The sequence below is a fragment of the Struthio camelus genome, chromosome 3, assembly GCF_040807025.1.
Source record: "Struthio camelus isolate bStrCam1 chromosome 3, bStrCam1.hap1, whole genome shotgun sequence".
Classification (NCBI taxonomy): Eukaryota; Metazoa; Chordata; class Aves; order Struthioniformes; family Struthionidae; genus Struthio; species Struthio camelus.
Genome location: NC_090944.1, coordinates 113119610 through 113134227, shown reverse-complemented (window position 1 = coordinate 113134227; position 14618 = coordinate 113119610). Strand labels below are relative to the sequence as shown.

The window sequence follows — 14618 nt, the reverse complement described above, 5'->3', positions numbered from 1 at the left end:
TTGTTAAAAGACTGGATGTTGAAGGCAGCGCACACAGCATCCACACCAACAATACATAGGTTTTCTCTGTAAGACTACAACTTTAAAAAAAAAGTCTTGTTCAGTTCTCTTTATACTTAAAATTACTTAATTGCCACTTGTCAGTGACTTCTCTATCTTAAAATTATTATGTTACGTATCCCAGAAATACATTCTGAAGATCTACTATAATGCAAATGTAACAGAAGTGCACTTTTTTCTTTATCTCATCACACTTCATGCAAACTTGAAAGATCGTAAGATTCGTACAACCTTTGAAACAGTTTTAAAGCACACAAAAAGAAAGCCATTTTCAAACAACAAGCATTAATTCCTAGTATTAATTAATTCCCAGTTTTCAACAGAAATCACACAAAGCACTTCAGAAAAGGTGAGAAAAATGTTATATGGAAGAAAGTTAGAATATACGAAAGACATCTAGTAATCAGTTCCATTAACTAAATTTTTTTTAAAGTAATTAACTTCAAAGAAATAACATCATAATTAGAGAATGAAGTACCTAGAAAACAAAATTACTTCCATCCACAGAAAATGGTATTACTGAAGTGAAATTTGAAAATTAGGTGAAATAAGTAGAAAGTGCCATAAGTTTCAGAAAAGGTTGAAGAACGAAGCTTGCTCAAGGACTCCTCACCTTTTTCTGTTGTCCTCTTATTACTTAGCTCTCTTGAACTTTTCTCTGCTTTCTTAGGATTTTTCTTTTTACCTGCTTTTGTAAGTGTAGCTGATGTATTATCTTCCTCCTTTGTTATAGGTTTTCCTTTTCTGTCAAAAAAAGCTTCAGAGTTCCTTTCTTTTGCTTCAGATTTCCTTTCTGTTAAGGAAGGATCGTCGTCTGTCTTTTTCAAGCTGGAATCTGATAATTTTTGCTTTTGTACTTCATTCACTTTTGTTTCTAAATCTTGGGAAACATTCATCCTATGCACTTCTTCGGAATCCTTAAAATCAATTCCAGATGATTGTGGTTTGATTTTTCCTTGCAAGTGATTCTTAGAATTACCTGATATTGCATGTAGGCAATTATTTTGTCCCTTGATAGAACCATCCACTGTAAATTTATTACTTTTCAGGTTACTATCCTTTGAGAACTTATTTACTAAATACTGATTTCCTCCTACTGCTTCCCTTTTAACAGTTCTTCCTACATTTTTCAAATCCTGAGGCACTTCTGCATCATTAAAATGATTGTTACCATCTCTGCCTTTTAATGGGCACTGGTTTTTGCATATGACATGGGCTTGATTTAGATCTTTTTTTACAAGATCTAATGAATTAGGATAATGAGTCTCTTTATGTTCTGCAGTACTACTTTCTTCCTTCATATTAATTTCCTTGGAATGAGTTAATAATAGTGTTTCCTCTCTACCATCCATAGGTTTACCATTCTGTACTTTGGAGCTTTCATCCTCTGCGCGAAGGCCATTTATCATGCTTGTTACTTGTTCTGTTACTGAATCAGCTACAGTGTAGCTGACTTCTCCAACAGCATTGGTCAGATCATCTACAGCATTGCTAAGCGTATCAACCAGAGAAGACACAGATGGAAGGCTCAGATTTTGGTGCAAGTTCCTGAAAAACGCCATTTGTCCAATGTATTGATCAACAACAACTTTTCTATAGAAAGGTCTTCTGTTTCACAAACAGATCATCTCCATTTCTCCAAGTTCAATTTCACAGCTATTTGCTTTTGTTACCTCAAACTTAACATATTTAGCAGGTGAAGTTGCAGCTTTGTTCTTTCCATTCAATATGCATTGACAATAATAATGAGAGCAACATAAGTATCTTCAAATGAAGCCAAAAATCAAGTAGCAAAGTGACAGTCTTCCATCAATTGCAGCATCAACTAACCATAATAAAATTGATTATTTTCAAAAATAATACAACTGTGCAAGAAGTAAATATGCATTTTTATTCTAACCTGCAAAGAAGAAGTTTTAAGACAATTTAGTCTTTTTATTAAATTCACACTAAAATAACTTTTAATATAATAGCTGCACAACAGCACACATCAGGGAGACTTCTTAACCCCTAAATATTTGTTGTCTTTTACATAATAGAAGATATTTTAGAATAGGAAGACCTGCTCTGTAACAAAAAAAGAAAAACTTAATTTCCAGGAAAAAAAAGTTCTTCTATCACAAAAAAAATTAAAAATTTAGCTTCGCCTTTTAAAGAGGCAGAAGGGAAGAACACCGCTAAGATTTCCTATCCCGTTCTCTGGTGCCTGTCTCTTCCTCTCATGTGAGCCAACAAAGCCCATTCAGTCCTTGCAGCCCAAACACACAGAAGAATTTATTTTACCAGCCCTCAAGCTCTTCCTTTCGTAAGGTCTAATTCTCCTTAGTTCAATATATTACCCTTAAAGACCTTGTTCTTTTGAAAATAAAAAGTCTAGAAATAACTCATTAGCCGGAGAAGAGATCTATTTAATTTCCATTGTTTGAATTCTTTAAAACTATTTTCCAGGTGAGTAAATGCAACACCTCCATAAGGTCAATACAGTTTACTTGAGAAAATTTCCTTATAGACAATTATGGAACGTTTAAAACACATTCTAGAGGATCCTCCTATTGCAAGAGAAGTACATAAGTAAATGCCAACTCTTTGGTTATATAGCTGTTGAATTTCTGTGGCTTGTGGCTCTAAAGGTTTCTTCCCTTCAGCATAGCGCACAATCACAGGAAAAGTCAATAATGTACCTCTTTTCATCACTTGAGTCATGTGATTATTTGTGTATTTCTGTGTTTCCTTGTAAAAAATGCATGACAAGTGTTATAACTTTAAGTTTAGTAAACTATTTCAGACACTTACAAAGTTTATCTTGTGAATTCTTTCTTGTAGTGTATCCTGAATCAAGATCTGGGAAACCACCAACATTTTCAAAACACATCTTCTTATTAATATATAGAAAAAGGAGCAACATGAGGATAATGAACACACCAACAGCAGACAGGAATCCAATTGCTTCAGGAGACACTGAAAGAAACAGAAAGAAACAGGTAAAAAAAATTCATCTTGTACAAAGTTACAATATTTTATCAGAACTGGTCATTAATAAATACTACTGAAGTTCCAAATATATATGTAAGATATAGCCGAAAAACTATCATTTGCTTTTGAATAAATGTTTAATATTGTTAAATTTCATCAGCTTCTCCTCCTACAACCATCTTTTCAAAGAAAATAAAATACCTGGTCTAAAACTAAGGAAGACTAATGTTGTGAGCAAAAGGTCCTGCTGGAGTACTGGATGCCATAAAAAGACAGGGTCTCTGCAGGAAACCAGGAGATTGTCAGAACGCGTCAAGGCTGACAATTTCTGATGAAAAATCTAAGGGAGAGAATGTAGGGGCCCTGATAGCATCCCCCTTTCAGGAGGTTTGGCTCCCTGGGCTCAGGGCCAACTTAGAAATAGAGCAGCTGAGGACAGGCTAGTTCTTCCTGCTCCCTGACAAGTAGGATGCTGTGTGAGGAGAAAACAAAAACAAAAACACAAATGAGTGAGAAAAAGCATCTAGCAATATGATCCTTATCCTGGTAAGTGGATAGCTTGTGTATAAAACAAGAAAGAGCCAAGTGGAATAAAGCATGCTTAATTTAAACCAGGTAGACGAACCAAGGCTGAAGCAGACTGACAGGTCTTTGAAAGCGTGCAGAATAAACAGCATGTAATTGCTATCAACCAGATAACTGAAGGGGAGTTTTAGGCATCTTTTGGCCAGGTAGAATCTTGCAAGGTCACCAGTACCTAGGTCACCATATCATTAATGCTATATAAGACCAAGGTTATCTAGGAAATGCTTTCAGAAATAGAAAATTTGGGAATGAATGTAGCAAATGAGACCAATAGGGAAAAAGTAAATGGAGGCACGTTGTTTACTTGAAAACAGACTGGACAGACAAAGGGATACAGAAGGGTGGCAAGAAAGAAGGTCCAGAAATGGAAGAAATGCTGACTAAGTTATAAAAGCAGCCAGAGTAGTTAGGAGGTGTGTCTTTTTCAAATTTCAGACAGCATTACTGAAACACCAAGACCCATACACTTACAGAGCTCCCTAGATTAGTCCTACAGGATTCTGGATCCTGCTATGCCAAGCAGAGAAACAAGGCGAAAAAAGTGGAATTCTATCACCAACCATAGAGGAAGAGATGGTAAATTTTTTCATCTTCTCATTATCATGAGCAAATAGAAAGAGAAATATGTTTACCATGAAAGATGTTGAACATCCCACTAAGATTACTTAAGATTCCCTTTCAAGTCTACCTAGAGTCGCTTATAATGTTACTGAAATCATTTGTTACAGCTGAATCTTATGTCAACTCTCAACCTCATGCTGAAGCGGTTTTTTGTTAACTACAAAATAGTCAAGTGTGAATAAGAATGAGGTGAGAAAAAAAGAAAAACAGCATTATATGGAGGAAGTTTTTCAGTGAGGCATCCATTTAGCATTTTCATGAAATCTTCCTAAATACAGGAAATCTGTGAGTTATGAAAAAAAGCCTGTTTGTGTATATTCATTACTGATCTCAAAGTTTAAAAGAGAAAAAATCTCCTAAGGTTCTGCTGGCAGTACGCATGCTCCTTCCCCTTCCAAGACTGCATATGAATAAATTACAACAATGCAATTTAGGGCTATCGGAACAACGCCCAATTTGCTTTTCAGTACTTAGCCTGACCCAAATGAGACCAAGGTAAGAGCAGAAAGACTTCATTCTTCAATAACTTCCCAGTTCTAACATCTACCAAACGCAGAGGCAGCAGCAAGGGCAGAAGAAAGGACTGGTTCACCAGGATACAAGGACCAACAGAAGTGAGAGTAAAGCGAAACATGGAGATTAGAAATAAGTTAATGAGTTCCAGCGAGGAAACAGATACGTAATGAGCAAGGTGCAACACTGGGATGGAGTGCACAGGAAAAATCAGGATGTGAAACAAAGTTAGAAAATGACGACAGAGATTAAGACTGGACAGATACAGAAACTGGGCCACAAGGAGCTAGAGACTGAAAGAAACAGCACCATGAATGAAAAAGTTTGTATCATTTTGTATTCCCACCACTGATTATCTTTAATTACACAACTCACAAATTCTTCCATACCATCTTTGCCTCATGCAAGAGAGGATGGACCTACAATGGAAATAATGAATGATGCCATTGGCTATAAAATCCCAACCTCTCATTGTAGAGTTGGAAAGTGCATAATAAGTAGAGAGAGAAAAAAGGAGGAAGAACAAGTTGGGTTTTTTTTTTTAAACAGATAAAAGCAGTTCAGAGTTCTAGAAAAATGAGTTATGTTGTTCCCTCTACAACTTTCTTATAGTATTAAGTCTAAACTACTAAGATCCCATTTTTCCTAACTGTCCACTAGCCACATGCTTTAGTTTTGATGTCAGATTTTGGCCACTATTCTTACTGACTATTTATAACTACATCCAAAAATCAAGTATTCTTCAACTAATAGTATGTCTGAACATACATTAACAGTTCCGAATAACAAGATCCTAGCCTTCCCAAATCAGGTATTTACGTATTCAAAATTAGTAGAGCTTTTGGGGTTTGCACCTGGAAAATAAGGAAGCTATAATCACATCGTTTCTCAGGGAATTTACCAAATACCACACACGTTGTATTTATAAAAAATGACACCATTTTGTACGTGTCCAGCATCTAAAACTTTAGCACTGTTAACAAAAAATCTGAAGACAAAATTTGGTAACACCAGAGAATGATTTAATACTGTTTTCAAAGTAGGGACAAGAATCAGACACTGCATAAAAATAGGGGAAAAATACGAAATATGGAATCACTGCTCATTTATTCTATGCTGTTTCAAAAGAGGAAAGGTTGACTTTAAAATATGGTAGGTCACCACATAATTTGAAGATCCCATTACAGAATGCCAAATTATGGCTACTTAAGTAAGCAGCTCTGGCATTTTCTTACTCCTAAATGCTCACTTTTGCAATTTTAATTATATTTTTAATAACGTTTATATTTTTAATAACCTTTTGTATATTTCAGTCTGGTAGTACATGCCTAAAAGAATGCCCATATTAAGCCATAAACATTTTTACCAGATTCTTAAAAGTTCTGATCTTCAAAAGGGCAGTTATTTATTCAGGAATAAGATTATCTTTGTACAAAGAAATACAACAGAAATGTAACCCATTCCATTCCTGGTAACCATTTAAAACATCCTCTTCAAACTCTCCATAGGGCAAGATTTAAAAAAAAAAAAAAAAAAAAGCCCCAAAGAGATGAGCAATATTGATTTATAGGAGAGCAAAAAAAATGCACTTGCCACTTCAAAATCACTTAAAGCACAGTTCAGGAGCCTAAAACAACTAACCTCTAAGCAAGAGAATGATAACCTATGACACTTGTAGGCCTAGGTCTATTAAAGCTTACATGTTAAACTCAACTTAATATTAACACAGAACCCAAGAAAGGTTTCTGCAGTCTTATGTCTGACTACTTTGGGTAACTAATTAAGATGTAATATCATAAATGCTCTATAGTCAGTAGAGAAATGCAGGGATGTCCAGAGTCAGACCACCCATCATACACGCTTAGAGTCGCAAAATGTGATACTCAAAGTACTTGTTTAATATGACCACAAAATGACAAATAAGTTCAGCAAGCAGACTACTGAATCTTTCACAAATTGCATCTTCTAGAGGGATTTAAAAAATATGCCTCATGTAAAAAACATTTCAGTATTTCAGCAGTCTTATCACACCAAACAGTTTTTCAAAACCATGATTGATCGTCCTGCAACTCACAGCAGGACTCACACCCTTCCTGCATTTCAGGCTGACCTGCCTTAGCCCTGCGACGTACACTTGTGATGTACACTTGAAAGGTTAGCCTTTCTTGTGCCTTTCAGCATCTGAATACATGAATAAGACATGCAGGCAAGCAGCAGAAAGAAACTGCTTTCTTGCTGACCAAGACTAGCTCCGTCTCTTCGGCAGAGCAAGGTTCTCATCTTCCCGACTACTGATGAAAGGTCACAGGGGCCTGGAGCACTTGTCCTGTGAGCGGAAGCTGAGGAAAGGGGATTTGCTCAGCTGGGAGAAGAGGCAGCTTCAGGGGGACCTAACACAGCCTCCCTGTGCCTAAGAGGAGTTTATCAAGATGGAAGCATGTGTTTTACTGATTTGCAAGGCAGGGGAACAAGAAGCAACTCAGACCTGTGTGTTTCTGACTTGTGTAAGGAAAGAAATTCTCACTATGAGGATAATTGCTTAATTACTGGAGCAGGTTGTCCTAAGCAACTTTGCTCAAATCCAATGCTGACTCTGCTTTGAGCAGGAGACTGAACTGCAGTGCAATTATTCTATGATCCTATGATTCCCAGCAAAGGACTGTGAATGTTTTTAAAATTAAACAGATTAACTGCACATCTTAGATGAAATCATGCTTTCAAGTACTTTGCGTACTAATCTTTTTAAAAGGCGAGTTTAAATTTTTCTACACATACTTACATTGCTCAGCAATCAAAGCTTTTCTGATCTATTACAGTATGTGCTGTATGGAAGTTACCCACAATCTAAAGTAGCTCAAGAACACTATGATTTTAATTTTTTCTTCCTGGATACTAATTAATTTGAAAAGTACTGTATGCAAACTGTATAGTTCCCTGTGGAAACACAGTATCTGATGACATTTTTCTGGAGTGAAAAGAACATTGGCTGATACCTTATAAAAAGGATGAAACTTTAGCTGCAGCAAGACTAATTAATTATTCATGGCATTCAATGTGAACATAGCACTTGAAAATTATGTTTTCATACCAATTTGCATCCGTGTAAAGAATTTTAAAATGCTTCTTCACAGATAAGTATATTACCAAGTTGAAAATCCTTTAATTTAATATCATTATAAAGGCAGAAAAACAAATAAAATTGTACTTCAATTTTCCACATGCAAATGCGTACAGATTCCTGTCTATAAACGAAGCTTTCGTTTATCACAGTAATCCTTCAAATAGCTTCTCACAGCTGAAGTGCCAGTGAGTTGTACTTTGTAGATAGAATAAAAGGACAGCACATTTTGCATATAAAATGCATTGACGACACATTCAGCATCAGAATTATTTTCATTCAAAACATATGTCATCTTAAATTCTGACTTACTTGGGAGCTAATCATACCACGGAAAGCATTTTAAAAACACTTACACATTCACAGTGGTTTGTTTTACAATCTCTTTTATCAGAAACCAGTAGAAAGGCAGTACTTTTGAATAGTCCAATATCAACTTCAAGTGTCCTACTTTCATAAATTTCATAATTACCCTCAGTTCTAATGATAAACAACAATGAATGTTTGCAATTTACAATAAGCAATATAAGAGTTCTGGAAATATTTTTTAGAAGTTTTACCACAAAGTTAAGACTAATTGAGGTCTGTGCAAACATCATGGAAAACCATACTCACAATACAAGAGTTTTACAGTAACATCACAATTAATGTACTTTTATTGTTATCGCTAGAATTAGAACCATTAGAATACAGAAACTTACCGTCTCTTGGTCCTGAATATAAAATTAATGTCTCCTTCTCAAACTTAATTTTCTTGTTATTAAACAATCTTTTTTTCCAAAAGATATTTCAAATTCTTTAGAAAATAGAAAATTCTTTAGAAGGCCCCACTAAATAAGTATCAAACTAAAAAACAAATCTTGAGACATATTTAAACACTTTGTTTTTAATATATATCTATATACACACCTCTATTAAATAACTAAATTGTACTATTATTTTTGTAGCATTTACGTTCCACATCGCACTGTTCACTAAGCTAATGGTGTACAAAGCCATATAGTTATCTCAGTGATGTTTTAATTATTCATTTATAAATGCAACCCTATCTCTTCTGTGCACAAATTAAATTACAGGCATGATCCAAAGAACCTCCATTATCTCTAAGACCCTAGCCCAAAAATGTTTGAAATGAAAAACAAATGCTTAATTTTTCATTCACATCCTGCTTTGTTTTTTTTGTTTGTTTTTTTACAACTTGATCTAAGATTTTTTTTTAGCCTTTTAAAATTCTTTTAGTTAAACTGCTGTTTTGTACTTCATACTACAGAAGAGCCACTCATTGCATTGTTTTTTATACCATTGAAACTCGACATTACATGAAAATAAGCTGTATAGTCCAGCTCAAAAAGATTTTAATTCTAACACTATTCACTGCTGCTTGTCATTTCATACCAACTTTCAGATCTGAAAACAAACAAACCCACCCACCCATATCTCAGGAAAACTGAGCAGATTACTGAACTACAAAATAGGACTCATACCTGGATTGCCTTTTCTCCACGCTTAAATTATTTATCACCAAAGAGCACGTTTCTTTCTTACAAAGAACTCATGTCACAAAGAAAAGAAACCAAACAAACACAAAACCTTTGCGTCAGTCAGCTTTGAAGTGAAATACTTCAGTGAGACCAGGTAATCAACAAGAATAAGAACTGCATTTTCATGTGTGTCAGTTTGAATGTTAACGTTTTTTCTTTTATGACTGATTACATACTATGGTGTCCTTTCTACTAGGTAACTAAGCCTGAAGATTAGCTAAGATTTTGTCCTCTTTCTAAACAACTTTTGTTTGAAAAGGTAAACTCAACACACAAAGCTCCACAATAATTCAGAATTGCCACCATTTTCTTGTTTGGCGCAGCAGCTGTAGCAACCACAATAACTAGAACAGAATTGAGTTTATCCAGATTAAATGCTGTAACTAAAGGTGGTAATCTTTTACACAGCGTTGTGTTAAAAGACTTTAAAAATGAGATTCTTGACTACCTGCAGGTTTACAAGCAAGCTAAACTATTTTAATAGCAGTCAGTTGTCACTTACTCTCCCATTTAAAAAAAGAAGCAACTTTACTGTCAATATGGATTAGTTGACGTTGCCATTAAAATCAACGAAAGAAAGTGAACTGAGAATTCCCTCTATTTTATTAAACTTGTCAAAAGACAAAAAATCCAAACGTATTTCCTATGCTTTCTATTCCACTGTTTATTCTTCTGTGCCTATTTATATAAAGTTGGGACTGTGTAATCCCCTTCTACGAATTTACCAAATTCATCTTTGTTTTGTCAAGGCAAACATCAGGAGAAATATTTTTAGCTCAATGTGAAACAAAACACACAAATCTCACTTGTAAAATAATGTTTTTATTTACATATTTTTCTTTAGTTACACTCAGGTAATAAATTAAGACCGAAACTTTTCTGCATAAAGATGTTGACCCTTTCAGTTCAAACTTGTATTTCTCCTTTCTTCTGCAATACAGCCTTCTTAATTCATCCAGCTACTAATGGCCACACCTGTCAACTTATTACGTTAAATGCATATTTTACACTGCTAGTCTTGATGATGTTCCTTCCCATGTGTTCCTCTCCCGCATCTTGCATTTTGTTATCCAGCAAGTTTATACACTCTTAGGGGCAAAAATTGCAAGCACATGCAACACAAGCTACCTGTATTTCAACATTGAAAATATCTCTATCCAGTGATAGAGTGACATACAATTTTAAGTGAACATAAACGTGAAATGGCAATTTAATTTCAATGCAGTACTGAAAAGAGCCTTTCCTAAACAAGACCATTATTGTAAAAAATTTTATCAACATGAACCTTTCAGCAGTTTTGAAAGACTGACAGAATCATATCAGGATGAAAGTCCTTATTTAACTTGCTATTTTGGAAAACAATGCCCTTTAAAAATTTTATTTATATCACTTTCAAAATAATGTAGGGGAAAATAGAAAACCTTACTTTATGATCTGAAGTGACATGTGATAGCACTGAAAGGATAATTTATAAAAAAATCATGTATTTGAAAAAAATGACAAAAATAATGTGCTTGCTAACATGAAAAAATTTACTAGAATGACTACATCAGTACAGCTACACCAGCATAATTTCAATGTCACTTCTATTCCAGGGGACAGTCAAAGGGAAAAAAGCTACCGTTGCTCCCAATTTGGTTTATTTCACTTCACATTGGCTAAAGGATAATCTGCAGTGCTACAGAAATAAATCAGGACTTTTTCTCTCCTCATTTTCTTACCATCTAATTATAACAGCTAATAAGAAAAAATATGTTCTAAAATCTAAATTCCAGGTCTTTGCACAGCAAGAAAGTCCAGAGTATATTTTAATAAAAATATTAAATATATTTAATTTTAATATGGGTAACTGAATAACTTGACTAAATGTTTATATGAAATAGAGTTCAATATACTTCATAAATTAGAGTTTGTGTTAAAAAGGTATTGGTTCAGCAAGTCAACCGACTGTATGCATTACTGCAAAGTTACTTGTAGCAACTTCTGTTCCTTAAGCATACTGCATCTGCAAGTTGTCATTTACAGGATTTCTTTCTTTTCAAAATATCATGCTGAAACTGTCTTTCAGAGATTAATTTAATTATAGGAAGAAGAGGTCACTGGGCTCCAAAACATCACTGATTTAATAAAGAATTTAGGAATAAGAGAAGCCATAGTCTGACATGGAGATTTGAACCTTTGACAGAATTCTTTCAATTCCTAAATGCTCGTGACCTTCCCACCACCCACTGATTTGCCAGTTCTTGAACGTCTTTTCTCTCCAATACAGATTTCAACTTTTTTTAAAGCAGCATCTCACAACAGAAACCTCTGAAAAGAAACAGGGAAGGAAAGGTTGGATTGCTGCCTGGAATAGCGATACATCACAGAATCATCTGGATTACTTCCAAATCCCAATAATTTGTCACAATTACACATATTACAAGACTACATTCTCCAAGTGGAGGGTAAAGGAACAGCAATGATTAGCGTGAAGACTTTTAACGAAACTCTCAAATAATCTTCCCAATGCAAAAGTGCTAAAGACACGCATAGGCCTAAAGGCCTGTAGTATAAAAGTTTATAGTTGCTACAAAGTAGTACTTGACTAGGGGATGATTAAATGATTTAAAAAAGATTTTTAAACCACATTTTTGGCAATCCAATCAATCACTACAACTAACAAAGCGTGAGACAATCAAGGATCCAGATACTGGATCCAAATACTAACTAGCAAATGTAGCAAAGCATTGTGCAGGAATAATGATTATATAAAAATCCTAAGCGAAAAAATGCCAAGAAGTCAGAGTTTGGATATAGCAACGTTCCGGCACATAAAACTTGCTACAGAAGAAACTGAACTGAGATAGCTGGAAGTAAGTGACCCCAGAAGGTGCTGCTTGGCAGAAGACTCCAAAGATGGAAAAACAAGCAGAAACACACTTTGCTTCCTGCATGGGCAATCATCTCAAAGAAAAGTGTCTGTTTCATATAAAACTTTCCGTTGTACAAAAGTATTCAGATTAGCTTTCCAACAGAGTGTAAGATTCAGTGCTTGCTCTAATGTTATAATTCTAACATTATTACTTCCAATTTTTGAATACCCAGGCATACTTACACATATTACCCAGATCCCTTTTAAATTTAGTAGTCACAGAATAAAAGATATAGAACTTTATGTATTTCTAGTCTGAAAAATATATATATTTGTCTATATAAAATTAAGTAGTGTGCAGTTATGAACAGACTAATTACTGCTTTCAGAGTATATCATAAACATAGCTTGAATTGTGTATTTTTTTTTTTTTACTAGAGAGTTTTTTTTCACATCTTGGTAATAAGAGAAAGCCCAGTGAACTCTGTACTCTCCATACATGAACTCTAAAATGAATAGTAATAACATATATTTGTGAGGTTACCTAAATTAAAGAAATTGGCTACTGTCTATGTTGTCATCTTTCTCCTGAACAATAACTATTGGCCCAAAAAGTTCTGCCAAAGGAAAAAAAGTTATTTCTAAAAGGAAAAACTTCCATGTTTCTTTTTCAATGCCACTCCTTTAGTGTAAGAATCAAAAAAAATTTAAATATATATCTTGAATATCAAATGCAGTTGACTGAATAAAAACGTTTCTAGTTGTAAATGAAACTCATGAGTAAGTATTGTTTTCTTCCTATTTGAATTAAATGCAGTTGGCAACTTCACACTAAAATACATGGAAGTGGATATCATTAGTTGACCTGAACATTAACAGGGACATAGTTCTACCTAATATATGGTTATGACAAAAGAAAAATTAATACCTTATCTTTTCAAAATTATTATTAAAAGTGACATTTTACACTGTCATCCAAGGAAACTGCCTCTTTGCAACTTCTTTATTTTGCATATTAAAGAGAAATTCTGTTCCATTATTAGCCATAAAGACAGTGCTGAACTATTTCCTTTGTTTGCTGAGGCTGCCACAACAATAGAAAGAAAAGAACACTTTATAAAAGAAAAAAGGGACTTATAAAAATAGTGTTAAAAAATCTCTGCAACTCAGACCTTAGACAGATACTCAAACTACATTTCTGTGGTTTAAATATGAAATTCTTTGCCAAGTTTAAAGTACTGCTTCACATTACTTCAAAAAAATATAAACAAAGAACAAAAGGTGAAAGAGACCTAAAAATAATGCTGTTATACATTTTTTGCTTTAATATTGTTTCTATGCAGTACAATGAAAATGAAAACACATTATAGGAGTTTTTTCAGTTACAGCTCAATATTGTAACCACTCATCATGAGTCTGTCTCATATGTACAAACAGAACATGAAAAGCAGCCTTAATTAAAATATCAGCACATTTAACAACAGCCAACTGCAAGTCAGACTAATAGCCTTGCTATAGTGTGCAACAGAGCCAAAAACCACACATTTTTTTGGAAGTCTGACCTCAAGTTCCCTAAATTTTTTCATAGCAAATAATCAAAGGAGCATCTTATATAATTCCCATGATTATCTCAAAAACATTTGGGTGCATTTGGGTGTTAGGAACATAGTTTGCAAAAATACCTTTAACTGAGTAGCATAAACATTTATAATAGAAGTACAAAAACTCTCACTTTTTTTTTTTCACGTTCCAAAACACAACACAATATACACACAGTTCAACCACCTAGCTGTATCGCATACAGAAGTCACAAATTTACATGCTGTATTACCACACTTCAACAATAACTGATATTTCTGTAATGTACCTTTTCTTTAGCTGGAAAATGACTTGTTTTATATTCTGCAGTTATTAAGTGTCACGTAACTGCAACAAAATATGTCGATTTTTCAGGACACACCCTCTATATTTACGCTTTTAGAAAAAGCCTCATTTAAGAGCACATAAATCAGTTTTCAGGATTTTCCAAAAAAGCCTATCAATCTTCTTAATTCTGATCAATTTCTGATAGATTACTCACAAAAATATAGGAATTTGTTAAAAGGAACCTGAATAGATAAAACACCACAAGAGCAACGTAAACTACATTTTGCAGGTTAGAAGTGGACCCACCACAACATTGGTTGGGCGACTATGGAGCCATGACAGCACCACGTGACATGGGAGCCCACTCTCTACAAGACAGTTGCAGTACCTTTTGCTTAGCAAATCCGAGCTCCGTGTTGCTACAGTATTGATTATTGCATTTATACTAGTCTTTAGATAATCTCAGATATTCAAAACGCATTAATTT

General features: G+C 34.3%; 1 protein-coding gene across 5 annotated transcripts in view; it reads right to left on the bottom strand.

Annotated features, from left to right (window-relative positions):
* Positions 1–14618, bottom strand: part of SYT14 (synaptotagmin 14) — a 79365-nt gene that overhangs the window by 52628 nt on the left and 12119 nt on the right. For 3 of the 5 annotated variants that reach the window (XM_009668947.2, XM_009668946.2, XM_068939737.1), the window contains exon 1: positions 674–1906. In XM_009668947.2, the coding sequence (XP_009667242.1) occupies positions 674–1622 (949 nt within the window). In that variant the 5' untranslated portion in view covers positions 1623–1906. Of the gene's footprint in view, positions 1–673; positions 1907–2853; positions 3019–14618 lie in introns of those variants that run through there. The other 2 variants (XM_068939738.1, XM_068939736.1) reach the window with 1 other exon arrangement.